Source organism: Natrix helvetica (genome assembly GCF_964273705.1).
Source record: "Natrix helvetica genome assembly, chromosome: 1".
NCBI lineage: Eukaryota > Metazoa > Chordata > Lepidosauria > Squamata > Natricidae > Natrix > Natrix helvetica.
The window spans coordinates 352,382,648-352,408,500 of NC_138548.1; the positions used below are offsets into that span (position 1 = coordinate 352,382,648).

At 41.3% G+C, this 25,853-nt stretch overlaps 1 protein-coding gene and 1 long non-coding RNA gene across 6 annotated transcripts; both read right to left on the reverse strand.

Moving 5' to 3' along the window:
• Positions 1-2,470: 2,470 nt before the first annotated feature.
• LOC309383168 (uncharacterized protein) lies at positions 2,471-12,455 on the reverse strand. 5 transcript variants are annotated; one of them, XR_014173782.1, is made up of 3 exons: positions 12,351-12,455; positions 10,350-10,484; positions 8,101-8,238 (listed from the first exon to the last, which is right to left on the reverse strand). XR_014173782.1 is itself a non-coding variant. In XM_081935380.1 (2 exons), exon 2 carries the CDS (start codon positions 4,808-4,810, stop codon positions 3,512-3,514), a length of 1,299 nt encoding a protein of 432 aa, XP_081791506.1. In that variant the 5' UTR covers positions 4,811-5,297; positions 12,351-12,372; the 3' UTR covers positions 2,471-3,511. The 5 variants fall into 5 exon arrangements, 4 of the variants coding, with proteins under 4 accessions (XP_081791506.1, XP_081791505.1, XP_081791507.1 ...); XM_081935380.1 differs by lacking the exons at positions 8,101-8,238; positions 10,350-10,484 and adding an exon at positions 2,471-5,297 and having other exon boundaries at positions 12,351-12,372; XM_081935379.1 differs by lacking the exons at positions 8,101-8,238; positions 10,350-10,484; positions 12,351-12,455 and adding exons at positions 2,471-5,297; positions 6,097-6,231.
• A 2,843-nt stretch (positions 12,456-15,298) lies between these two features.
• On the reverse strand, positions 15,299-23,928 carry LOC309383176. The gene is made up of 3 exons (XR_014173788.1): positions 23,786-23,928; positions 22,681-22,823; positions 15,299-19,156 (listed from the first exon to the last, which is right to left on the reverse strand). It is a non-coding gene; the product is annotated as an uncharacterized lncRNA (long non-coding RNA).
• Between the last annotated feature and the right edge of the window lie 1,925 nt (positions 23,929-25,853).

Below are 25,853 nucleotides of genomic sequence, written 5' to 3' on the forward strand. Positions count from 1 at the left end.
ACAAGAGAATAATTATGGAAGCTATTGAAATAGAGAAAATAGAGAAACACCTCCACAACATGAATAAATGTGACGATGCCTCTCTGACACAGAAGACCCTATATACCACTAGAGACAAATGCCTGTCCAACCTTTTCTAAAAAAAACCCATTGTTGGAGCACTCACAACTTCTGAAGGCAAATTGTTCCACTGATTAACTGTTCTCAGGAAATAACATAAGTTGGCCACCATCAACACAATTGATGGAAGTACATCCTGCATCACTTCAAGCAATATTTCCTTTTACCAATCCAGAACCTCCCTGAATTAATCACAATGGTCAAGCCCTTTCCAGCAGTGGAGGGAGAAGCAGAGAAAGTGGTACTTACCCACGAACGCCATATTCTCGTAGGTCTTCAGCATGACATCCCTATACATCTTTCTTGCTTTCAGACCTAACAGAGCCCATTCTGTTTTTGTGAAATGGACAGCCATTTCCTCAAAGCTCACCCTCTTCTGAATAAGGAAGCAAATTGCAGCTTGTGTTTTATCATTTCGACTTTCCGCCTTTTAATGCTTCCAGCATTAAAACTTTTAAAAACCTAACAAAATGTCATTTTAAAAAAAGCAAAAATAGAATAAATTATGCACGGGGTTGCTGATTCAGCTGCCAAGGCCTCCCCAGCAAAAGTCTTACCTCGCCTGACATTTCCTTTAGAATTTATTTTAATTAAAAACGGAAGGATTTGGCTGAGTGCTCATGGCTTCTTCAGGGTCTGTGAAGACAAGGCTTGCAGTATGAAAAGCAGGTTGCTTTCTATGGCTATTTGCAGGGAAGGGGTGAAAAACAAATAAACACGAGAACAGCCACACCTGTGCGATCCAAATCCCATCATTTTATGTGTTGTGGTGCATATAAATGGGGAGGAGTTTTAACCACAGTGTGGCTGTGGCCATCTTAACATTCCCACATTCTTTCTTCGTTATCAGTTTGTTTTAATTGCATAATAATATCGCCCAATCTCTTGGTCAGACAAATTGTAGGGGAAGCAGAGTTCAACTGCAAATGCTGAGACATCTTCGGACAGCGCTGGCTCTTCGGCTTTGAAATGGAGATGAGCACCGCCTCCTAGTCGGGAATGACCAGCACATACAGTATGTGAAAGGAGAACCTCTACCTTTACCTTATGATTAGTAAGTTTTGTTGGGCCTAATTAATCTACTTGTTATTATATAGGAGCTACTTGCTAGTTATTCCATTATTCTCTTCATGTCAGGTTCAATGTCTCTTCCTCTGAATCTTTGCAGAATGGAATTCAATTTCTATTCCTTTATTTGTGATGTACAGTTAATTCTTAAAACATGCATTATTGTTCTTTGTTTATTTATTCGGGTTCTACGGCCGCCTATTTCAGCCAATGGCTTTGGACTTCTTATGGGCCCATTCACACCAGTTGCCCTTCTTCCTGGCATTTTGGGTGTCATGTATGAACTATCTACAGCAGGGGTGTCAAACTCAATTTCATTGAGGGCTGCATCAGGGTTGTGTTTGACCTTGGGAGGGGGGAGGTGTGTGGGGGTGGCCAGCTTGACGTCACTCCTGTCGGGGGTGCCTTTGGTGGGCCGAGCATTCTGCCAGCAAAAACAGGCTCCCGAGCTCCATTTCTGGCTGCAACGGCTTCCTGCAACCCTCTGCTAGCAAAAATGGAGCCCAGGAACTCCACACACAGCCCTCACAAGCTCCATTTTCACCTGCGATGGCCTCCCGCAAGCCTCTGCCAGGGAAAACAGCCCTCCCGAGCTTTGTGTTCCCTGGCAGAGGCGCCATGGGCAGGTCCTGCACTGTTTCCAGGGTGCCCCTACAAGGCCCGATCTAAGCACCCTGCGGGCCAGATCAGGCCCTGGGCCTTGAGTTTGACACCCCTGATCTATAGAAACAAACTAACTAACAAACCTTCACAGAAGGGTAATCACAATAAACACTCTCTGTGCAATGAATTCTTGCCAGTCAGTCAGCCACAAACTCTTCCAACTTCTTCTCTTCTGTTCCCTCTGCGCCAACAACCTATTTTATTCCCCAGAGACAGTCGAATGCCATATACAGAATTCAGACGTAAGAGTCTGATTAATGCAATGATCTTTTCAAAAATCCAGTCTTCTAAACTATTTCAAGCATCTTCAGCTCCTAAGCATAAAAATATACATCTTCATAATGGGTGCAACCAAAAAGTGGCACCAAGAAAGAGAAAGAAAAGGAGAATGAAATGTAATTTGATTATTTTAAAGTTTTAAAAGTGCCCATGTTTAAATTTGAAGCCACCTGGAGCTTGAGGCTCAGGACAAACAAACCTCTTGGTTCCTCCGCAGGACTGGCCTGCTCCTGGTTGTTGGATGTCATTCTGCAAAGGTATCATCTGAAATATGACCTACTAGGAAAAGAGCTGTTATATATGTAACATTATCAAATCTTTATTATGGTGAAAGACCAGCATAAGATTCAAGGGGTACATTTAGTTTTTTTTTAAAATAAAATAATTGAATAATGATTATTAAAAACAGCTAAAAGATATAAAAAAGGAAGTATATATAAAAACAGAAGTTTAAATAGCAATAGCACTTAGACATATATACCGCTTCACAGTGCTTTACAGCCGTATCTAAGCGGTTTAGAATCAGCCTATTACCCTCCAACAATCTGGGTCCTTATTTTACTCACATTGGAAGGATGGAAGGCTGAGTCAACCTTCAGCCTGGTGAGATTCGAATTGCCAAATTACAGGCAGCCGGCAGTCAACAGAAGTAGCCTGCAGTACTGCATTCTAACCACTGCACCACTGTGGCTCTTAGGTATTGACCTTCTGACAAGCAAAGTCACTAGGGAAGATAAATCCACTTAACAACTGTGTTACTAACTCAGCAATTTTACTTAACAACTATGGCAAGAAAGGTTATAAGATGGGGCAAAATTCATTTAATAACTAGGGGTGAAATTTGGGACTATATTGTGGTGGTAAATCGCAGAACTACCTGTATGTAATCTAGTGTTTCTTATGAGAATAAAACAAACACATGTAGCCCTCACCTGATAATGGTAATTGGGACTGGTAAGTCTGTCACTAAAGGACACGGTCATAAAGCACAATGTTGCAAGACCAAGCCAACTTACAACAGCAACTGCTGCTGTCTCAGTTGCCATCGTTAGGCAAACCAATGCAGCACATAGAAAGCTGAAATTCTTCCTAGGGCATCTGTATGATCTGTGATGATCAATATGCCAAAAAACAAAAAACAAAAAAAAACCCAAGACCAACATTTTGTGGGGCAATTGCAAAACTACAAAATTCTGCAAAACTGATTATCCACTACAGTATGCTGTTAGTCAGATATAGGTAGTTAGCCTTCACCAAAGTAACTTTTTCCATTTTCCTCTCCTCCCCCTTTATGCCAACACTGAGTCGTGATTTACTGAAGAGAATAAGACCAAAAATTAAATTTTAATTTGTATTCCCAATGGGAAATCAGAAATGAAATTCAGGGCTTTTCTACACTTATCCCTGTCTGCCTCATGTGGACTTTCTTGTGTGCCTTAAGGGAGGAATAATGTGTGAAACACCGTCCACACTCTGGGCATCTGAAGGGTTTCTCCCCTGTATGTAGACCTAAATGATTTATAAGTTTAGATCTAGTACTGAAACCTTTCCCACATTCTGGACACTCATATGGTTTTTCTCCGGTGTGAATCCTATGGTGTACTACCAGATGGGAATTCTGACTGAAACATTTCCCACAATCAGGACACTCGTACAGTTTCTCCCCTGTGTGAGTCCGCTGGTGTATCACCAGCTCACAATTCCGACTGAAAGTTTTCCCACATTCGGGACACTCGAATGGTTTTTCTCCTGTGTGAGTCCTCTGGTGAGTCACCAGGTGGGAACTACGATTGAAATTTTTCCCACAATCTGGACACTCAAAAGGTTTCTCCCCAGTATGAGTTCTCTGGTGTATCACAAGGCCAGAATTCCGACTGAAACTTTTTCCACAATCCGGACACTCGTATGGTTTCTCTCCTGTGTGACTCCTCTGGTGTAGCACAAGGTGGGAATTTCGACTGAAACTTTTCCCACAATCCGGACAATCATAAGGTTTCTCCCCAGTATGAGTCCTTTGGTGTGTCACAAGGTCGGAATTCCGACTGAAACATTTCCCACAACCTGGACATTCATACGGTTTCTCCCCAGTATGAGTCCTTTGATGTAATACCAGTGCATAATTCCGACTAAAACCTCTCCCACAATCAGGACACTCATATGGTTTCTCCCCTGTGTGAGTCCTCTTATGTATCACTAGGTCGGAATTCTGAATGAAACTTTTTCCACAATCTGGACACTCATATGGTCTTTCTCCTGTGTGTGTTCTCTGATGTATTACCAGGTCAGAATTCTGACTGAAACTTTTTCCACAATCTGGACACTCATAAGGTTTTTGTCCTGTGTGCATCCTCTGGTGTATCACCAGATTGGAATTCTGACTGAAACGTTTGCCACAGTCTGGACACTCATATGGTTTCTCTCCTGTGTGAGTCCTCTGATGTATCGTTAGGTTGGTATTCCGACTAAAACCTTTTCCACAATCTGGACACTCATATGGTTTCTCCCCTGTGTGAGTCCTTTGGTGTATCACCAGGTGGGAATTCCGACTGAAGGTTTTCCCACAATCTAGACACCCATATGGTTTCTCCCCCATTAAGTCCTCTTGTGTATCACATTTCCTAAAGCTATTTGCCACACTGAGGGCAGTGGGTGAGCTTTTCTTCAGTGTGTGTGCAGTCATGCATTATCAGCTGTGCTCTGCAATCTGTGCTTTTCCCTGCAATATGCATATTGTGGGGGGTTTCCACCAAGGATACTTTTTTGGATTCTCAAGATCAAAATTATTTTGGATCCCTTCTTGGCTGGTGCTTTCATTCAAGCTACTCTTACTTGCTTCACAGGGTGAAGCTTAAATGCCTGCCTATCCTATGTGACTATCAAATGGCCACTTCCTCCTGCCCTGATTTCCAGATTACCTCTCCTTTTTTTGAAAATAATCCCCTTTGACCTTTTTCTGGAGTGTTTCCTTGCGTTCTACATATTCATTTTTTTCCATCTCAAAACTCTCTTAATCTCTTTTGTCCGTCAACTTCCTGGAGAAGTAGAAGTCTTTTGCAGTTTCCTTGAGGCAGCAAAACACACTTTCATTGCTGGCTGGATTTGCTTTCCTTTTAATGCTGCTTGTGATTCTCACTTGTCTGGAATTCTCTTCCTAGCATCTTTTCGGTCTGAAAGATTGACATAAAAGGTTAGCTTAAAAGGTTAGATTAATATAAAACATTTATAAAGTGGCTGCAGAAGATGAGAAAACAGTAAGAAGGGAAAAAACATGCATTATAATGGAAAAAGATATATTCCAAAATGCTAAATTAACTTCTAACCTTAATTATGATTCATTTGACGTATGACTAGTCAGATCCAAGTTCAAATATCCACACAAACATTAAATTCTCTTCTGGACTTCTGGAGTTAATTCAAAATTCTTCAATAACAAATTGGTAATTTTCAAATATATCAGGAAATGTCGAGGCTAGATTATACAGCTACGCGCATAGAGACAAATAGAGATACACTACTAATATATGTCTGTTAAAAGTCCATGTTTATTTCAGCCTCACAAATGTCTGAGAAGTGGGTACACTCAAACGTTTGGGTCTAATTTTAGGGGATGGGACGGCTTCAACAGATGAAGGGCTTCAATTAATTCATGGTACCCAAAGCATCTGCAAGATATAAACCCCACTATTGTGTATGAAACGCCCTAGTTGCCAAAAAAAGAACATGTCCATAAAATCAAAGAGTCCACCTTAAACTGAAGGAGACTTTTTAAAATCTCCCAACCAGCAGAAAATTGCTGGCACCACTTTCCTAATAACCCTAACCACTGGGACAAAATTTGGGGAAGGAAGAAACATGCTGCAACAGCTGACATGTTTCACCCTGGTTCCTTCTCTGCTTCTGCCCTGTGGAGGAAACCAAGCAGCCCTCCTCGCTCCCGGATTCTCCTCCGACCTGCCCTCCACTCACCTTCCAGCTGTTGAAGTCCTGGGAAGAGCAAGAGAGGCGCCCTCCACGCCTCCGTCCTCCCACGGTTCAGCCGGAAGAGGAGAATCCTCTGTGCTTCTCTCTTCCAAATCCTCTCTAGAAATCCAGTACTCTATTATAGTTTCAACCCCTTTAGGCTCCCGTCGCTCCCCCTCTCGTTGGATGTCTTTACTCAGCCACCATCGATGCCGCTCTACTGTATCGCCGGGTGTTACTCATTTGATAGAGCGCGCGCCATCTAGCGACAAATGGCTGGATTACAGGCTCCCGTCGTTTGCAAGATTTTTGCTTGATTAATAGACGCGACATCGATATGTACTCCTAGCTACTGAAATTGAAGCAAGAACTAAACAAAGGGAAAAAGTCCTTTGGGGGTGGGGAAGGAGAGTCGATGGGGTTGCTGGCCTAACTAGATTCAGAAGACCCCAGTTCAGCTGTTGGCTCTAATGATCTCTATTGAATGCAGGAATCTGAATGAAAACAACCCCAATTTATATTTCTTAATTCTTTTTTTCCTTTGGGAACTGAGGTGGCATAGAAAGCCCTTCTTAGGTAGCATCCTGGACCAAGAAGGAGATTCATTTCAATCTCCCCTACCCATCTGTCTCCCTTCAGGGACATGATTTTGGCCTCTCAATTGACATCCCAGAATTCCATAGCTCCTGGAAGCTACCTTCATGCCTGACATAACACTGAACTGGAACTTCTTTGCAATTTTAATCCCCTGCCCTTAATTCTTACACCCAATGTTTGTTTTAGGCTCCTTCAAGACAGATTTCACACCTGGCAACTGCCTGGATGGGTTTCTCAGCAGTTTCCTTGGCAAGGATTTTCCAAGTGGTCTCCCCCTTTCCTGTTTGTGGACTTGAGAGAGGGACTGGCCAGGGATGCCCAGATGTTTCATGCCTATGGCAGGACTGGAAATGAGGACCTCCCCACCTGTAACTTGCAGGTTTCACTATTGCACCAAACTGACTCTTCTTATTCCCCACAAAATCTGCTCACTATCTCTTGGTGGCTGCAGCCTTTCAAACTCTATATCTTTGCAATTGAGTTCCCATTGTTCTTCTGAAAATTGACCTTTTATTGTAGTTTGTATCATGGAATCATCCTCTGAAAGATCCAGAGGCTTTTGAACTATTTCAAGTATGTTCAGAGCCTAAGCATGATAAAATGTAACAACAGATCTGTCCAAAAGTGTTACTAAAATGAGTGAGTATTAAATGTACTCTGACGTGAATTAAATAGAATGATTATTTTAAGATTTAGAATGTTTATTACAAAGACCAGCATAATTAACGTGGCGTATATTCAGCTAAAAAGTACAGACATCGAAGTGTAATAATAGTAATTATATTAAAAAGCAAAGACATAAGAGACAGTATTTATAAAAACAGGAATCTAAATGAAACTGTTACAAGTATTTAAATTTAGTAGCTGAGGAAGTTGGATTGTGTAGTGAGCCAGAACACACAGTTGTGGTTGATTGGTGGCTCCTATGTGAGGTGATCTGTGCTGTGATTGGTTGCTGTGGGGATGGATGGGGCGTTTCCCTGTTTTCCCGCCTTTTTCTTCTGTGGGCTTTGTATGCTATTCTGTTATTTACCTCATGATGCTCCTGTTTGCTTGACTACCTAGTCTGCCATATATAGAGTTGTAAAATATATTTATACATAGAACAAGTTCATGTCAATGTCTCTGACTTCATTTGGACATCTGCTGTACAGTCCCCAGACAAGAACTAAGAGGACAGAAAGGCATAAGATGCTTGGAGGCTGCATGAAGTTTAGTATGTGGCAAACTAAATCTATCACTCTACAGAGCAAATTGTGGGATGAGCTGGAGGTTCCTTAACACAAGTCATCCGTCATCTGACTAATCCTAAATACTCGTCTGCAGAAATGTGGCAACATTACACAGGCAATCCTCGACGTACAACAGTTTACTTAGTGACCATTCAAAGTTACAACCGCATTGAAAAAAGCAACTTATGACTGTTTTGCAGAATTATGACCATTGCAGCATCCCTATGGTCATGTGAATGACATTCAGACACTTGACAGCTGTCTTACATTTATGACAGTTGCAGTGTCCTGGGACCATGTGATCGCCTTTTGCAAATTTCTGAAAAGCAAAGTCAATGGGAAAGCAGATTCACTTAACAACCAGGTCATTAATTTAACAACTGCAGTGATTCACTTAACAAATGTGACTAGAAAAGTGGTAATATGAGGCAAAACTCACAAAACTCAATTTCTCACTTAGCAACATAAATATTGGGCTCGATTGTGGTAATACGTGGAGGACTACCTGCACAGTATGTAATAACAGGGTTACTATCTGAAAGCAGCAGGGAACTGTAGAACAGTCCTGTGTGCCCTGAGTATCTATGTAGTACTGGAAAGATAAACCTGGTAGAACATCTGTTATACAGCCACTGGAGAAACATGGTTTGCTGTTTCTGTGTGTACAGAGTCATGGGGACATTGTTATAACCAGAATCGAATGACTGAAATGAACAAACTTTAAATTCTTTGGTGTCTTCCAAACTCAGGAAAACGTTTAGCATCTTGACAGTCCTACTTGACACTCAAGTAGTTAACCTTAATCAAGCTAACATCATCCATTTTCATTTCTTTTCTCTCATCCCTCATTCCTAATACTGAGACATGTCTGTCTAAACAGAATCAGGCCAGAAATTAAATACTTCATTTCTCAGGTGAACTTGTAAAGGCAGATCAGAAGAAATTCAAGCCTTCTCTTTACTCATCACTTTTTGGGTGATGTGGATTTTCTTATGTTTAATAAGTGAGGAGGTTTGAGAGAAGCATTTTCCACACTCTGGGCACTTGAAAGGTTTCTCACCTGTGTGTAAACCTACATGATTTATAAGGTTAGTCCTAGTACTGAAACCTTTCCCACAATCAGGACACTCATATGGCTTCTCCCCTGTATGTGTCCTCTGGTGTATCACCAGTCCAGAATACCAAGTGAAACATTTTCCACAGTTCAGACACTTATATGGTCTCTCCCCTGTGTGAGTCCTCCTGTGTAGCATCAGGTTGGCATTCTGATTGAAACTTTTCCCACAATCTGGACACTCATATGGTTTCTCCCCAGTATGAGTTCTCTGGTGTTTCACAAGGTTGGAATTATTACTGAAACTTTTCCCACAATCAGGACATTCATAGGGTTTCTTTCCTGTGTGAGCCTCCTGGTGTATCATCAGGTTGGAATTACGAAAGAAACATTCCCCACAATCTGGACACTTGTACCGTTTCTCTCGATTATGAGTCCTCAGGTGTTTAACAAGATTGGAATTCTGACTGAAACCTTTCCCACAGTCGAGACACTTATAGGGTTTCTCTCCTGTGTGAGTCCTCAGGTGTATCATCAGGTTGGAATTATGACTGAAACCTTTCCCACAATCTGGACACTCATATGGTTTCTCCCCTCTGTGAGTCCTCTGGTGTTTCACAAGATTGGAATTATGACTGAAACCTTTCCCACAATCTGGACATTCATAGGGTTTTTCTCCTGTGTGAATCCTCTGGTGTATAATCAGATTGGAATTCTGACTGAAATTTTTGCCACAGTCTGGACACTCATATGGTTTCTCTCCCGTGTGAGTCCTCTGGTGTATTGTCAGGTTGCAATTCCGACTAAAACCTTTTCCACAATCTGGACACTCATATTGTTTCTCCCCTCTGTGAGTGCTCTGGTGTATCATCAAATGAGATTTTCCACTGAAAGTTTTCCCACAATCTAGGCGCCCATATGGTTTCTCCCCCATTGAGTCCTCTTGTGTATCACATTTCCTAAAGCTATTTGCCACACTGAGGGCAGTGGGTGAGCTTTTCTTCAGTGGGTGTCCTCTCATGCATTATCAGCTGTGCTCTGCAATCTGTATTTTTCCCTGCAATATACACACTGTAGAGTTTTTCCACCAAGGATATTTTTTTGGATTCTCAAGACCAAAAATATTTTGGATCCCTTCTTGGTGCTTTCATTCAAGATACTCTTACTTGCTTCACAGGGTGAAGCTTGAATTCCTGCCTATGCTATGTGACCATCAAATGACCACTTCCTCCTGCCCTGATTTCCAGATTACCTCTCCTTTTCCTGAATTTGAAAATAATCCCCTTTGACTTTTTTCTGGAGTGTTTGCTTGAGCTCTACATATTAAGTTTTTTCCAACTCAAAACTCTCTTCATATTTTCTCTTTTGTCTGTCACCTGCTTGGAGGAGAACTCTTTTGTAGTTTTCTGGCGGAGATGGAAAAGACTTTCATTGCTACTGGATTTGCTTTCCTTTTAATGCTGCTTGGGATTCTCACTTGTCTGGAATTCTCTTCCTAGCATCTTTGTGGTCTAAAAAATTGACATAAAGGGTTAGTTTAAAAGGTTAGATTGACATAAAAGATTTATAAAATGGGTGCAGAAGCAAGAGGAAAAAATATGCATTATAATGAAAAAGCAAACATGCCAAAATACTAAATTAACTCTGATTCATTTGACATATAGAAGACTAGCGAAATCCAAGTTCAAATATCCACACAAACATTAAATTCTCTTTTGAACTTCAGTAAATCAAAATTCTTCAATAACAAATTGGTTATTTTCAAATATATCAAGAAATGTTGAGGCTAGATTATACAGCTACACACATAGAGACAAATAGAGATACACCTACTAAAATATGTCTGTTAAAAGTCCGTGTGTATTTCAGTCTCACAAATGTACGAGAAGTGGGTACACTCAAATGTTTGAGTCTAATTTTAGGGGATGAGACAACTTCAACAGATCAGGGTTTCAATTAATGCATGGTAAACAAAGCATCTGCAAGATATAATCCCCAACTTTGTGCATTCAAATCACAAAGACAGATTCAAAATGGCGTGTCAAAGTTGGAATCCAAAACTGATGAACTTGGAAAGGGAGCTCAGGGAAAAAAATTAAAGATTTGAAAGGAGATATGAAAGAGATGAAAGCCAGAGTAGACGGTGTGGAGCATACATTGAAGAAGACTAATGCTGTGTGTGAGGCGGAGCTAGATGTGATGACAGACTTGGAAGTGCAGATTAAAGAATTTCAATTAAGATTTCGTGGAATACCTGAGAAGATACTGTATCAGAGCAAGGATGGCTCAATTCATTAATAAAGGGGAGGGAGAAATGAATCTTGACCTGGATAAGACATATAGAATAAACTCCAGATTCGCTGCCATGAGATAGCTACCAAGAGATGTTCTAGTTCACTTTTCAAGAAAGAAACAAGGGATCAGGTTCTGGATTGCCATTTTAAGCATAGGTTGAAAATGGATAATATAGACATTACTGTCTTGTAGGAAATTCCTGTTAGAATTTTGAGAAAAAGGAAAGCTTATACTTTTCTCACTGATATCTTGAAGCAGAGAAGAATCTTATTTCGCTGGGATAGACTAGAAGGGGTGATACTTACCATGAATAAAGACTTAGGCTGAACTCCATAGGGAAAGGACTTTTTAATCAGAGATAAACTAACCCCTGACACATGTGGAGAAACAGGTATAGAAAAGAAGTTGGTGGCTGACCAAGATCAAAAACAAGCTGATGTGCAAGACCCTAAAGTTGGCACTGAACAAGATGATTTGGCAGAGAGAAGAAGGAAGGAAGGAGGAAGAAGGGGTTAAGGTAAGTTATACAGGAATCTATTATGGTGCTCAAAGATGGAGATTAATTTTTTCACATGGAACATTAATGGAGCAAATGCTCAATCGAAGCAAAAATATATATTTCACTATCTGAGGAAACTGAATTTGGAAACAGTCTGTCTTCAAGAAACACATATTAAGAAACAAAATAAACGACCAGGGAAGGAATTTATATCAGCTGGTGCAAAGAAGATTAATAGAGTTGTTTTATATATAAAACCCCAGTTTAAACCTAAGCTACTTACAGCAGATGATGAGGGTAGATTTATAGTGGAAACAGAACTTAAGGGGTTAAAATCAATAGTGGTGGGCGCGTATAGGCCAAATGATGACAGAAGTAAATTATATGGTTATTTAATGGATCAGTTATTGCCTTTCTCATATGGAAACTGGTTTATGTTGGGGGATTGGAGTGGGGTGATAGCACCAGCCTTATCAGATGACGGATAGCTTAGTATGTTTCAGCCTGGTTGCTTTTACGCTGTGGAGGAAACCAAGCAGCCCTCCTCGCTCCCGGCTTCTCCTCCGACCTGCCCTCCACTCACCTTCCAGCTGCTGAAGTCCTGGGAAAAGCAGAAGAGGCGCCCTGCACGCCTCCGTCCTCCCACGGGTCAGCCGGAAGAGGCACTTCCTCTATTCCTCTCTGTTTCACATCCTCTCTAACAATCCAGTACTCTATCGTTTCAACCCCTTTAGGCTCCCGTCGCCCCCCCCCCCCCCTCCTGTTGGATTTGAGTACTCAGCTACCATCGATGCCGCTACTTTATTGACCCGCTTTCTAGTCGCCGGGTGTTTAATTACAGCGCTCGCCACCTAGCGACATAAGGCTGAACTACATTTTTCTGTGGTTTGCAAGGTTTTTTATTGATTTTATTGCTCGACGATGCACTCATAGCTACTTCAACCGAAGCAAGAACTAAACTAAGCGAAAGCATTACTTGTCGGGAGAGTGAGGGGTGGGGAGGGATACGATCATGGAGATGCTGGCCTAAGTAGAGTCAGAAGATCCCAGTTCAGATGTTGACTCTAATCTCTAATGTTGCATGGAGGAATCTGAATGAAAACAACCTCAACATATATTGTCTTAATTCCTTTTTCTTTTGGGAACTCAAGGTGGCATAGCAAGCACTTCCTAGATAGCATCCTGGGGAGAGAAAGGGGTTCATTTTAATCTCCACTACCACCCTATCTCCATTCACAGACATATTTTTTCCCCTCTCAACTGGCATCCCGGTATTTCACATCTCCTGGAAGTTTCCTTCATGCCCGACATGACACTGAACTGGAACTGCTTTGCAATTTTAATCCCCTGTCCTTAATTCTTACACCCAATGTTTGTCTTAAGCTCCTTCAAGACAGATTTCACACCTGGCAACTGTCTGGACTGGTTTCTCTGCAGTTTCCTTGGCAAAAGGAAAGGCGTCTGGTAGAACACAACAGATTTTCCAAATGGTCTCCCCCTTTCCTGCTTCGTGGACCTGAGACAGAGACTGGCCAGGGATGCCCAGATGTTTCATGCCTATGGCAGGACTGGAAATGAGGGCCTCCCCCATCTGTAACTTGCAGCTTTCACCACTGCACCAAGCTGGTTCTTCTTATTCCCCATACAATCTATCCACTCATCTGTTCCTGTGGCTGCAGCCTTTCAAAACCCAGTCCACCTTTGCAGTTGAGTTCCTGTTATTCTCCAGAAAACGGACCTTCTTTGTCTCAAATCTGAGTTTCAGACTTTTATTCTGAGGAAATGGAGTGTCTCTCCAAATGGAATGGTGCCTTCTGGCCTGGCCCTCCTTTGGATTGCCCATTGCAGAATTTTATTTGGTTTTATGGTATATATAGAGGGTAGGTAGGTAGGTAGGTAGGTAGGTAGGTAGGTAGGTAAGTAGATAGATAGATAGATAGATAGATAGATAGATAGATGATAATAGATAGATAGATGATAGATAGATAGATGATAGATAGATAGATAGATGATAATAGATAGATAGATAGATAGATAGATGATAGATAGATGATAGATAGATGATAGATGATAGATGATGATAGATGATAGATAGATAGATAGATAGATAGATAGATAGATAGATGATAGATAGATGATAGATAGATGATAGATAGGATAGATAGGATAGATAGATAGATGATAGATAGATAGATGATAGATAGATAGAGAGAGAGATAGATAGATAGATAGATAGATAGATAGATAGATAGATAGATAGATAGATAGAGTAGGGATGGACAGATGATACTGTTTGTAGGTTTAATGGGGTTTAATGGATCTATTTGTTCTGCTGTAAAGAAGCTATTTGTTGGAAATTCCACTATTTTTTCCATCAGTTCCACTGTGTGAGAATTAAATACACTCTGACATGATTTTAATAGAATTTGATTATTTTAAGGTTTAAAATCTTTATTACAGTCAAAGACCAGCATAATGAATGTGGGGTGTATTCAGCTAAAAAGTACAGACATCGAAGTCTACTAATAATAGTAATACTAAAAAGCAAAGACAAAAAGGAGTATATGAATAAAATGAAACTGTTCCACGTATTTAAATTTAGTAGCTGGAGAAATGGGGCTGTGCAGTGAGCCAAAACACACAGTTGTGGTTGATTGGTGGCTCCTGGGTGAGGCGATCAGCGTTGTGATTGGTTGATGTGGAGGAGTTTACCTGTTTTCCCGCCTTTTTCTTCTATGGGCTTTACCTAAAAATGTTAGAAAACATTTCTGAAAATGTTCAGAAAGATAAACTCTGAACCCCCTCTTCTTCTCTTCCCCCGTCACTTCATATTTGAGGAGCTACAATTGGTAAGTAAATCATAGTGTTGCTATCTTCTAAAAAAAAAAAAATTCATGATCTGAAACAGATTTTTAAAAAACTGTGCATTGCTTTTTCTATTATCTCTGTTGTTCAATATGCAAAAAACATTCCAAAAATCCTTTTGGCAGCAATTATTCTATTTTTGCAAAAGGAAATATCCACTGCCTTTTCCTGATAACCATACACAAGTAGTTAATCTTGACCAAGTTAACATTTTCCATTTCTTTTCTCTCATCCCTCATGCCTAATACTGAGACATGTTTGGCTAAATACAATCAGGGCATAAATTAAATACTTAATACTTAATTAAATACTTAATTTATCAGGTGAACTTGCAAAGGAAGATAAAAAAACAAATTCAAGCCTTCTTTTTACTCATCAGCACCATCCACATTCTGGGCACTTGAAAGGCTTTTCACCTATGTGTAAACCTACATGATTTATAAGGTTTGCCCTAGTACTAAAACTTTCCCAAAATCAGGACATTCATATGGTTTCTCCCCAGTGCGAGTCCTCTGATGTAATATCAGCGCATAATTCCGACGAAAACCTTCCCACAATCAGGACACTCACAGTTTCACTGTGTAAGAATTAAATACACTCTGACATGAATTAAATAGATTTTGATTTTTTTAAGCTTTAAAATCTTTATTACAAAGAGCAGTATAAAGAACGTGGGCTGCACTCTGCTAAAAGGTACAGACATCGAAGTGTAATAATAGTAATTATACTAAAAAACCATACATATGAAAGACGAGAGCATACATAAAAAGAGGAGTCTAAATGGAACTGTGAAAGTATTTAAATTTAATAGCTGGGGGACTGGGGTGGTGCAGTGAGCCAGAACACACAGTTGTGGTTGATTGGTGGCTCCTGCATGAGGTAATCTGCACTGTGATTGGTTGATGTGGAGGGGGAGTTTCCCTGTTTTCCCGCCTTTTTCTTCTGTGAGCTTTGTATGCTGTTGTGATTTACCTCATGATGTTCCTGTTTGCTTGGCTACCTATTCTGCCATATATACAGTTGTAAAATATATTTATATATAGAACTACAAGTTCATGTCAACATCTGACTTCATTTGGATACCTGCTGCACAGTTCCCTGACAGGAACTAAGCGGGCAGAAAGGCCTGGAGGCTGCATGAAGTTTAGTTTAGTATGTGGCAAACTAAATCTATCACTCTACAGAGCAAATTATAGGATGAGCTGGTGGCTCCTAAAGACTACTTTACGGCACAAGTTAGCCATCATCTGACAATTCCTAAATACTATTTTGGAGAAATGTGGCAACATTACACAGGCAATCCTCGACGTACAACCGTTCACTTAGTGACCAGTGTTACAATGGCACTGAAAAAAGTGACTTATGACCATTGTTCAATTATGACCATTGCAGCATCCCTAGGGTCATGTGATTTACATTATGATGCAACTGTCTCACATTTATGGTGGCTGCATTTTCCTGGGGTCATGTACCTTTTGCAAGCAGTCAATGGAGAAAGCAGATTCACTTAACAACCGGGTCACCGATTTAACAACTACAGTGATTCTCTTAACAAATGTGGCAAGAAAAATCGTAAAATGAGGCAAACCTCACTCAACAAATTTCTGCCTTAGCAACCTAAATTTTGGGCTCCATTGTGGTTGTGAGGACAACCTGAACAGTATGGGGTAACAGGGGTACTATTTGAAAGCAGCAAGGAACTGTCCTGTGTGCCCTGCATATCCATGCAACACTGGAGAAATAAGCCTGGTACAAACATCTCTGTAATACAGCCATTAGATGTGCTCTGTTGTTACTGTGTGTCCAGAGTCATGGGGACATTGTGTTATAACCTGAATTGAATTACTGAAATGAGCAAACTTTAAATTCTTTGGTGTCTTCCAAACTCAGCAAAATATACAATACAATACAATAGTGGAGTTGGAAGGGACCTTGGAGGTCTTCTAGTCCAACCCCCTGCCTAGGCAGGAAACCCTATACCGTTTCAGACAGAGGGCTATCCAACATCTTCTTAAAGACTTCCAGTGTTGGGGCATTCACAACTTCTGGAGGCAAGCTGTTCCACTGATTAATTGTTCTAACTGTCAGGAAATTTCTCCTCAGTTCTAAGTTGCTTCTCTCCTTGATTAGTTTCCACCCATTGCTTATATATTTAGCATCTTGATAGTGCTATTACCCATCAACCTTCAAAAGGTAACAAGAGGCATGTCCAAGCAAAGGAGATCACAGCAGGAGTGGCTCATAAACTTGAAGATCCTACACTCAAAAACTACAACCCCTCTTTCCCAATAATATTCCAACAGTATTTGCATATCAAGTTCAACAATCTTTACATGTGAATTTTTTGTGCTCTTCTCATTGCCCACAAACGCCATTAAATTTTCTCCATCCTGTGCTTCATTGTGCATAATCTAAACAAGGATTCTTCTTGACCTGAATTTATGAAAATGTTAGGAAAGATAAACTCTAGATCCTCTTTACTTCTCTTCTCTTCTCCTGTCATTTCATATTTGAGGAGCTACAATTGGTAAGTAAATCAGAGTGCTCCTATCTCCTACTATATTTTATTTCAGGATCTGGCAGATTTCTAAAAAAAAGGGGGTTTTGCTTTTCTATTATCTCTGTTGCTCAATATGCAAAAAAATTCCAAAAAGCTTTTTGACAGCAATTATTCTATTTTTGCAAAAGGGAATATCCACTATATTTTCCTAATAGCCACACACAAGTAGTTAATCTTGACCAAGCTTACATTTTCCATTTCCATCTTTTCTCTCCTCCCTCATGCCTACTACTGAAACATATTTGGCTAAACAGAATCAGACCAGAAAGTAAATACTTAATTTCTCAGGTGAAGTTGCAAAGGCAGATCAAAAAAGAAATTCAAGCCTTTTCTTCACTCATCAACTTCTGGGTAATGTGGATTTTCTTATGTTTAATAAGTGAGGAAGTTTGAGAGAAGCATTTCCCACACTCTGGGCACTTGAAAGGTTTCTCACCTGTGTGTACACCTACATGATTTATAAGATTAGACTTAGTACTGAAATCTTTACCACAATCAGGACACTCATATGGCTTCTCCCCTGTATGTGTCCTCTTGTGTATCACTAGGCCAGAATACCAACTGAAACATTTTCCACAGTCCAGGCACTCATACGGTTTCTCCCCTGTGTGAGTCCTTTGGTGTAGCATCAGATTGGAATTCTGATTGAAACTTTTCCCACAATCTGGACATTCATAGGGTTTCTCTCCTGTGTGACTCCTCTGGTGTTTCACAAGGTTGGAATTATTACTGAAACTTTTCCCACAATCAGGACATTCATAGGGGTTTTCTCCTCTATGAATTCTCGGGTGTATTGCAAGGGCGGAATTCTGACTGAAACCTTTCCTACAATCGGAACACTCATACGGTTTTTCTCCTGTGTGAATCCTCTGATGTATTGTCAGAATGGAATTATGACTGAAACCTTTCCCACAGTCTGAACACTCATAAACTTTCTCCCCTGTGTGAGTCCTCTGGTGTATCGTCAGGATGGAATTATGACTGAAAACTTTTCCACAGTCTGAACACTCATAAACTTTCTCTCCTATCTGAGTCCTCAAGTGATTCACAAGGTTGGTATTACGACTGAAAGTTTTCCCACAATTGGGGCACTCATATGGTATCTCTCCTGTATGAGTCCTCTGGTGTATCATCAAGTTGGAATTGTGACTGAAACCTTTAGCACAATCTGGACACTCATACATTTTCTGCCTTGTGTGAGTCTTCTGGTGCATCACCAGGTGGGAATTCCGACTGAAACTTTTCCTACAATCCCAACACTCATATGGTTTCTCCCCTGTATGAATCCTTTGGTGTGTCAGCAGGTGGGAATCCTGACTGAAGCCTTTCCCACAATCTGGACACTCAAAGGGTTTCTCTCCTGTGTGTGTCCTCTGGTGTCTCACCAGGTGAGAATTCCGACTGAAAGTTTTCCCACAATCAGAACAACCAAATGACTTCCCCTCCATCTCAAAGCTTGTACCACATTGAGGGCAAAGGATGGGCTTTTCTTCAGTGTGGTTTCCTTTCGTGTATAATCAGGTGTGATCTGCTCTCTGTGCATTTCCCACAGATTGATATTTTTGGATTCTCAAGATCAAAAATATTTTGGATCCCTTCTTGGATGTTGCTTTCATTCAAGATATTCTTTCTTCACAGGACAAGGCTTGTATAACTACATGTCCAATGTGATTATACAAATGACCCCTTCCTCCCCATTGATTTCCAGATTATTTCCATTTTTCTGAATTAACAAATTATCCCATTTGACCTTTTTCTGCAGTGTTTCCTTGAGTTCCACATACACAGTTTTTTTCCAGCTCAAAATTCTCTTCTTGTTATTCTCTCTTTTGTCTGTCACCTTCCTGAGGAAGAATTTTGTGCTTTTCTGAAGGAGGCTTCATTGCTGGCTTCATTTGCTTTCTTTTTTAATGCTGATTTGGATTCTCACTTGTGTGGAATTCTCTTCCTGGCATTCTCTTTGTCTATAAAATGGACATAAACCCTCAGCTTAATGGTTGTTTATAAAGTTGCTACAGAACATGTGAAAACAGCAAGAGAGAAAAGCATACATTATAATGAAAAAGCTAACATGCAAAAGTGCTAGATTAACCTCCAACATTAACTATGATTCATTTGACCCATAGAAGATTAGCGAGATCCAAGTTCAAATATTCACACTAACATTACATTCCCTTCAGGACTTCGGTAAATCATAAACTCTTAGCATTGCAAACTGTTATTTTCAAATATATGAGAAAATGCGGAGGACAGATTATACAGATTAGCCATTGCTAAATATTTCCCTGTCAGTCATTTCTGACTCTAATGCACAGTGCTCATCTCCATTGTTTTAGGTGTATAATACAGGGCACCCAACCAAATGCACTAAGACCTAGGTGAACTTTTTGCTCAGTTAACAAATATATGTTGGAAACACACCACAATAGTAAAGGGGGGATTTAACTAGCTTGACATCAATTGGGCGACAAACTCTGAATCATGTGGGAGATTGAACAAGTTCCTAACCACCCAGGCTGACATGTTTGTCATCCAAAAGCTAGAGGAGGGAACTACAGTCAGCTGTACTGGATCTAATTCTTACTAACACAGAATAAGTGGTAGAGGGAGTTGAATTTGCCGCAACTTTGGGGAAGAGCGACCACGTGATATTGGAATTTAATATAATTCAAACGCAAACAATAGAACATATCAAACCAATGTCTTAAATTTCTAAGGGGCTGATTTTAACAAACTTAGAGACCTTGGGAAGGATTCCATGGATGAAAATCTTAAAAGGGAAAGCAACTCAAAAAGATTGCAAATATGGTTATAAAAGCCTAGTCCACCTCAATACCACTGAAAAAGAAAAACAAAAAATCCAAGAAGAAACCAACATGGTTATACAACAAACTCTCTGATAAAGTGAAAGACAAAAGGAGTAAGTACAGAAAATGGAAAGAGGGACATAACTAAGGCAGAATACAAACAAATAGCCGGAACTTGCAAAGCTGAAGTCAGGAAAGCTAAGGATCAGAATGAAATAAGCTTTCCAGCAAACGAAAAAAAGATATTTAAAAAAATTCTTTCAACATATACAAAAAATAAGAAAAAGTCAAGAAAACAATCCACTAATAAGTGAAGATGGTAAGGAAGCAACAGGCAGTAGAGAGAAAGCAGAGCTACACAATTCATTTTTGCAGCTGTCTTCACGCAAAAAGATAATACAGCCCAACCTACCAAAAACATAACCATAAAAGACAGACTAGGAATACAAATTAAAATAAGCAACAACAAAAAACCCAGTAAAAGATATACCTTTCTGCTCTAAACAACTTCAAATCACCAGGACCTGACAGATTACGTGCCACAGTTCTGAAGGACCTAGCAGATGTGATCTCTGAATCATTGAACCATATCTTTCAAATGTCCTGAATTACCGGGGAACTACGAGGACTGGAAAAAAGCTGATGTGGTTCCCATCTTCAAAATGAGGGGGGGGGGGGCAGATCCAGGAAACTGCAGACCATAACATCCATACGTGGGAAGATACTGGAATAAATAACCAAGCATCAGATCTGTGAATCCTAGAAGCAAGTACTGTAAAGTTATAACCAGAAGCCAACACCAATTTGTCAAAAACTGATAGTGTCAAACAATCTTATTTCATATCACTTTAAAAATCCTTAATAAAATCACACTTCAGAGTTCCGGTTCCGGCTGTGGATCGCGACGGGCATGCTTTGCTCGCCCCGCGCGCTCTTGGTGGGCTTCTGTTCCAAGTGAGGGAAAAGGTACAAAAGAGAGCGAGATGCTGAAAGTCCCTGGTTTTATGCCCTCTCTGATCCTTTTCAATATTTCCCAGGATATTTCATTTTCTAGGAGAGGGGTGGGTTTTAAGTTCCTTACAGTTGGAAGGGACCTTGAAGGTCTTCTAGTCCAAGCAGGAGACCCAATGAGCTAGTTTACTCTGCCCCCACCTTTGTCAATGAGCTAGTTTACTCTGCATAACAAAGATAGGATTAGCCTTCTACAGAAACTCACCACATGGCATCTGGAAACTCAACTAAGCTTGGGACTCAAAAAGACATATTACCTACAAAGTTAGCTAAGACCACACGCCCCTGGGAGTATGACAACCAATCAGAATACATTTCTTACTCTTAATAGCCCCCACCTTTGTCAATGGATCATTAAAAGGCCTGAGCCAGTCTATTCTACATAATCCCCCCTTCCGCTACAGGGTGATGGGATTAAGGCATGATAGTATTAGTCCTTTACCCATCTCACCACAGGACACACCTGGGAAGAACAATGCTCAAACTTGGATTCAAAATACAGCCTAAAGAGTTGCCCCTGCATGGTCCCATGGGAGTCTGACAACCAATCAGAATACCAAGACAATGATCAAAGGCCAGAGAGGGCATAAAACCAGGGACTTTCAGCATCTCGCTCTCTTTTGTACCTTTTCACTCACTTGCAACAGAAGGACATTTCTTCCAACACAACTCTACTATTCTGTTCTTTTGTTTCTTGGCTCAGGAAGCCAGCATTGTCAATACAATACAATACAATACAATAGTAGAGTTGGAAGGGACCTTGGAGGCCTTCTAGTCCAACCCCCTGTCTAGGCAGGAAACCCTATACCGTTTCAGACAGATGGCTATCCAACATCTTCTTAAAGACTTCCAGTGTTGGGGCATTCACAACTTCTGGAGGCAAGCTGTTCCACTGATTAATTGTTCTAACTGTCAGGAAATTTCTCCTCAGTTCTAAGTTGCTTCTCTCCTTGATTAGTTTCCACCCATTGCTTCTTGTTCTACCCTCAGGTGCCTTGGAGAATAGTTTGACTCCCTCTTCTTTGTGGCAACCCCTGAGATATTGTAACACTGCTATCATGTCTCCCCTAGTCCTTCTTTCTCTTAAGCTAGACATACCCAGTTCCTGCAACCGTTCTTCATATGTTTTAGTCTCTAGTCCCCTAATCATCTTTGTTGCTCTTCTCTGCTCTCTAGAGTCTCCACATCTTTTCTACATCGTGGCGACCAGAACTGAATGCAGTATTCCAAGTGTGGCCATAATTCCAAGGCATTATAAAGTGGTATTAACACTTCACGTGATCTTGATTCTATCCCTCTGTTGATGCAGCCTAGAACTGTGTTGGCTTTTTTGGCAGCTGCTGCACACTGCTGGCTCATATTTAAATGGTTGTCCACTAGAACTCCAGAGACAATTTCAGTGATCATGTGTTTAGCATCTCTCTATACCAAAGGCACATAGAACTCTATTACGTTCTCATCAGAGTAGTGCCTATTAATGCAACTTGTACTTGCATGTTTTCAAATTGTTAGGTTGGTAGGAGGTGGTGCAAGTAATGGAAGCTCACTCTGTTGCATGGAGCAATGGTCTCAAACCCCAGTTGTCAGCTCTTTAGCTGGAAAGCTCAGCATCTTTAACCCTCAGGCCACTGCCCCCACATACAGATGTGCACACAAACAAATATACTTACCAGCAAGATTCGAGTTTAAATATTCAGTTGTTGGAATAAACGTCCTTCTGGGTTCGGCTCCAAGTGGGGAAAAAGACACTGGAAACATGGAGGCTGCTTGGAAAGATGGTTTAATGGTGGACAGGATCACATGGTTTGAGGTCCTGGGGAAAAAGATGATCACATGCTTCAAGATGTTGGGTGAAGAAGAAAAAGGGCTGAGATGCTGAAAGTCCCTGGTTTTATGCCCTCTGTTGGGCCCCACCCCGGGGCCTCCAGCTCCTGTGCAAGAAATACACTCTGATTGGCTGTCAAATTCCTATGGGGCCATGCAGGGGCAACTCTGTAGGCTCTCCTGCTGGCTGAAGCAATCCTCCCAGGTGCTATGTGGTAAAATGGGCAGAAGATTAATCCTACCTTTGTTATGTAGAATAGACTGGCTCAGCCCTTAATGGCTCATTAACAAGGGGGAGGGGATCTGAGTTTTTTCCTCCCTTTTAGGGGGAAATATTCTGCTCTTTTAATATTTCCCAAACTATTTCATCTTCTAGTAGAGGGGTGGGTATTAGCTTCCTACACACACAAGCATTACATTTCCTTCTGGACTTCAGCAAATCACAAATTCTTAGCATTGTTATTTCCAAATACAGTGGGACATACAAGAGGCTAGCTGTGCAGATATGCACAGAGACTAATATAGTTACATCTACCAATGCAAGTATGTTAAAGGTCCCAGAAGTGGCTAGGGTCAAACTTTTCAGTCTCATTTTAGAGGAGGAGCGGGCTTCCATAGATGTGGGGCTTCAAACGATTAAAAAAAAAGTGCTCGAAGCATCTGCAAGATATAATAGCCAGTTTTGTGCATGAAATCCCCCCGTTTCCAAGAAAACAAGATCATAAAGATCACAAAGAGTCAACCCTAAATCGAAGGCAACTTTTTAAATCTCCCAACCAACAGAAAATCGCAGGCACTACTTTTAAAGCGACAGCACCACTGGAACAAAATTTGGGGAGGGAAGGAACATGTTGCAACAGCTGACAGCTTCAGCGTGCATTCTTCTTTATTTCTACAATGGGGAATAGCCCTACTTGCTCCCCGCCTCTCCTCCACCTTTCCTCAATTCACCTTCCCGCTAACTGCCGTCCTGGGAAGAGCAGGAGAGCCTCCCTGCACGCCACCGTCCTCCCACCGGTCAGCCGGAAAAGGAGATTCCTCTATTCTTCTCCTCTCTAGAAAGCCAGTACTCGATTGTTTCAACACCTTTCGGCTCTGCCTTTCCCCCTCCCGTTGGATGTCAGTATTCATCAACCATCGATGCCGCTCTACTGTATCGACGTCTTTGTAGTAACCGGGTTTTGCTCATTGCATAGAGCGCCCTCTAGCGACATAAGGCTCAAAATCGGTCGTTTGCAAGATTTTTGATCAATTACTGAATGCGCCACTGAGTGTTTTCAACACCACCGATCACATAGATAGCTTCCCTTTGGGTCGATCGATTGCTAACCTGTTCTTCAGGGATGCACTCATAGCTACTATAACTGACCCAGCGGCTTTGTTTTCAAGAAGTGGGGTAATTGGGTGTGGGAAACGATGTGCACACAAACAGCAACAAGTACATGTTGTTTGTGGATCGGTGAATTATCTTCCAACCAGTTATTAGTCTGGGCTGGGGGGAGCAAGGATAACTCCTCAAAACCTGCTTTTGCAAACTGAAGGAAGCTTGAAGAGTGACGGTTGAGTCTACTTAGCTTTGAAAGATTCAGCCGATTGCTGGACCCTAAAAGGTCATGAAATACTTGAGACCTAAATGATTATCTTAGCATTGCCGATCTGTGAAGTTCTGCTTATCGTTGTTAACTGGTAGTCACGCAAGGAAACTTCCCACCAGCTTCTCACAAGAAAAGTCACTGGGAAAACCGGCAGGAAGCTGCAAGTCATATGCCAGGGAGGATGTGTCTCCTGTTGGGTGGGGAAATGACAGACGTTGTGAGGGGATGGATGGGAAAATTTGGAAAGGCGTGTGAGAAAGGAGGTGCCTGAAAGGCACCATGTGGGTCTGAAAAGGTGTGCAGACTCAGCAAGAGTCTCTGAGTGAATTGTGGAGGGTACACAGGGTGCAAGATAGAATAGGAACGGTGATGAGTAAGAGGTACCACACAGTGGGTGGGGAGTGGAGAGGGTAGCTCAACTAGACATCAGAAAGATCTAGTTCAGCTGTTTGCTCTAATATCTGTGGGATGGAGGAATCTGAATGAAAACAACACCAACATATATTGTCTTTTCTTTTGGGAACTCAAAGGAGAGAAAGCACTTCCTAGAGAGCATCCTGGGCCAGAAAGAGGTTCATTTTAATCACTCCTCCTACCAGTGGTGGGTTTCAAAAAATTTTTAGAACCTCGTCTGTAGGTGTGGTGTGCTTTGTGGGAGTGGCTTGCCGGCCATGTGACTGGGTGGGAGTGGCTTGGCAGCCATGTGACTGAGTAGGCGTGACCAACTTGTAAAATGTGGTGAAACTCACTTAACACTCTTGCTTATTAACCAAAATGTTGGCTCAGAAACTCTGGCATTTGAAGAACGCAAGTCTTAAAGCTGTCAAGTTACAAGGCCCTTGCACCCCTAACCCTTTAGGAAAAAAAACTACAGGGGTGTTCAAACTTGACAGCTTTAAGACTTGTGGACTTCAACTCCCAGAATTCCTCCTCCAGTCATGTTGGCTCAGGAACTCTGGCATTGAAGTGTGCAAGTCTTAAAGCTGTCAAGTTACAAGACCCTTGCACCCCTAACCCTTTAGGAAAAAAAAACCCCAGGAGTGTTCAGCTTTAAGACTTTAAGGTTTAGATAGGACTCTTAGAGGCGGGCGGGGCGATTGGTGAGCCAGCCAATCAGTGAGCGGCAGGCAGGGCAAGTGTGGTGTGGATGGGCGGGGGGGAGGGAGCTGGAACCAGTTCTAAATGGCACGGTAGATTTGTGGAACCTCTTCTATAGAAGAGTTAGAACTGGCAGGAACCCACCCCTGCCTCCTACCCACCTATCTCCCTTTATGGAGAAACTTTTTGCCTTTCAATTGGCATCGCAATATTCCATCCATAGCTCCTTCATGCCTGACCTGACACTGAAATGGAACTTCTTTGCACTTTTAATCCCCTGTATAAATTTTTATATTTGTGTTGTATTTGTGCTGATAAATAAATAA

Bases quoted from the DNA above. Each gene is read 5' to 3' on its own strand.
- LOC309383168 (XM_081935380.1), bottom strand. From the start codon at position 4,810: ATGACTGCACACACACTGAAGAAAAGCTCACCCACTGCCCTCAGTGTG.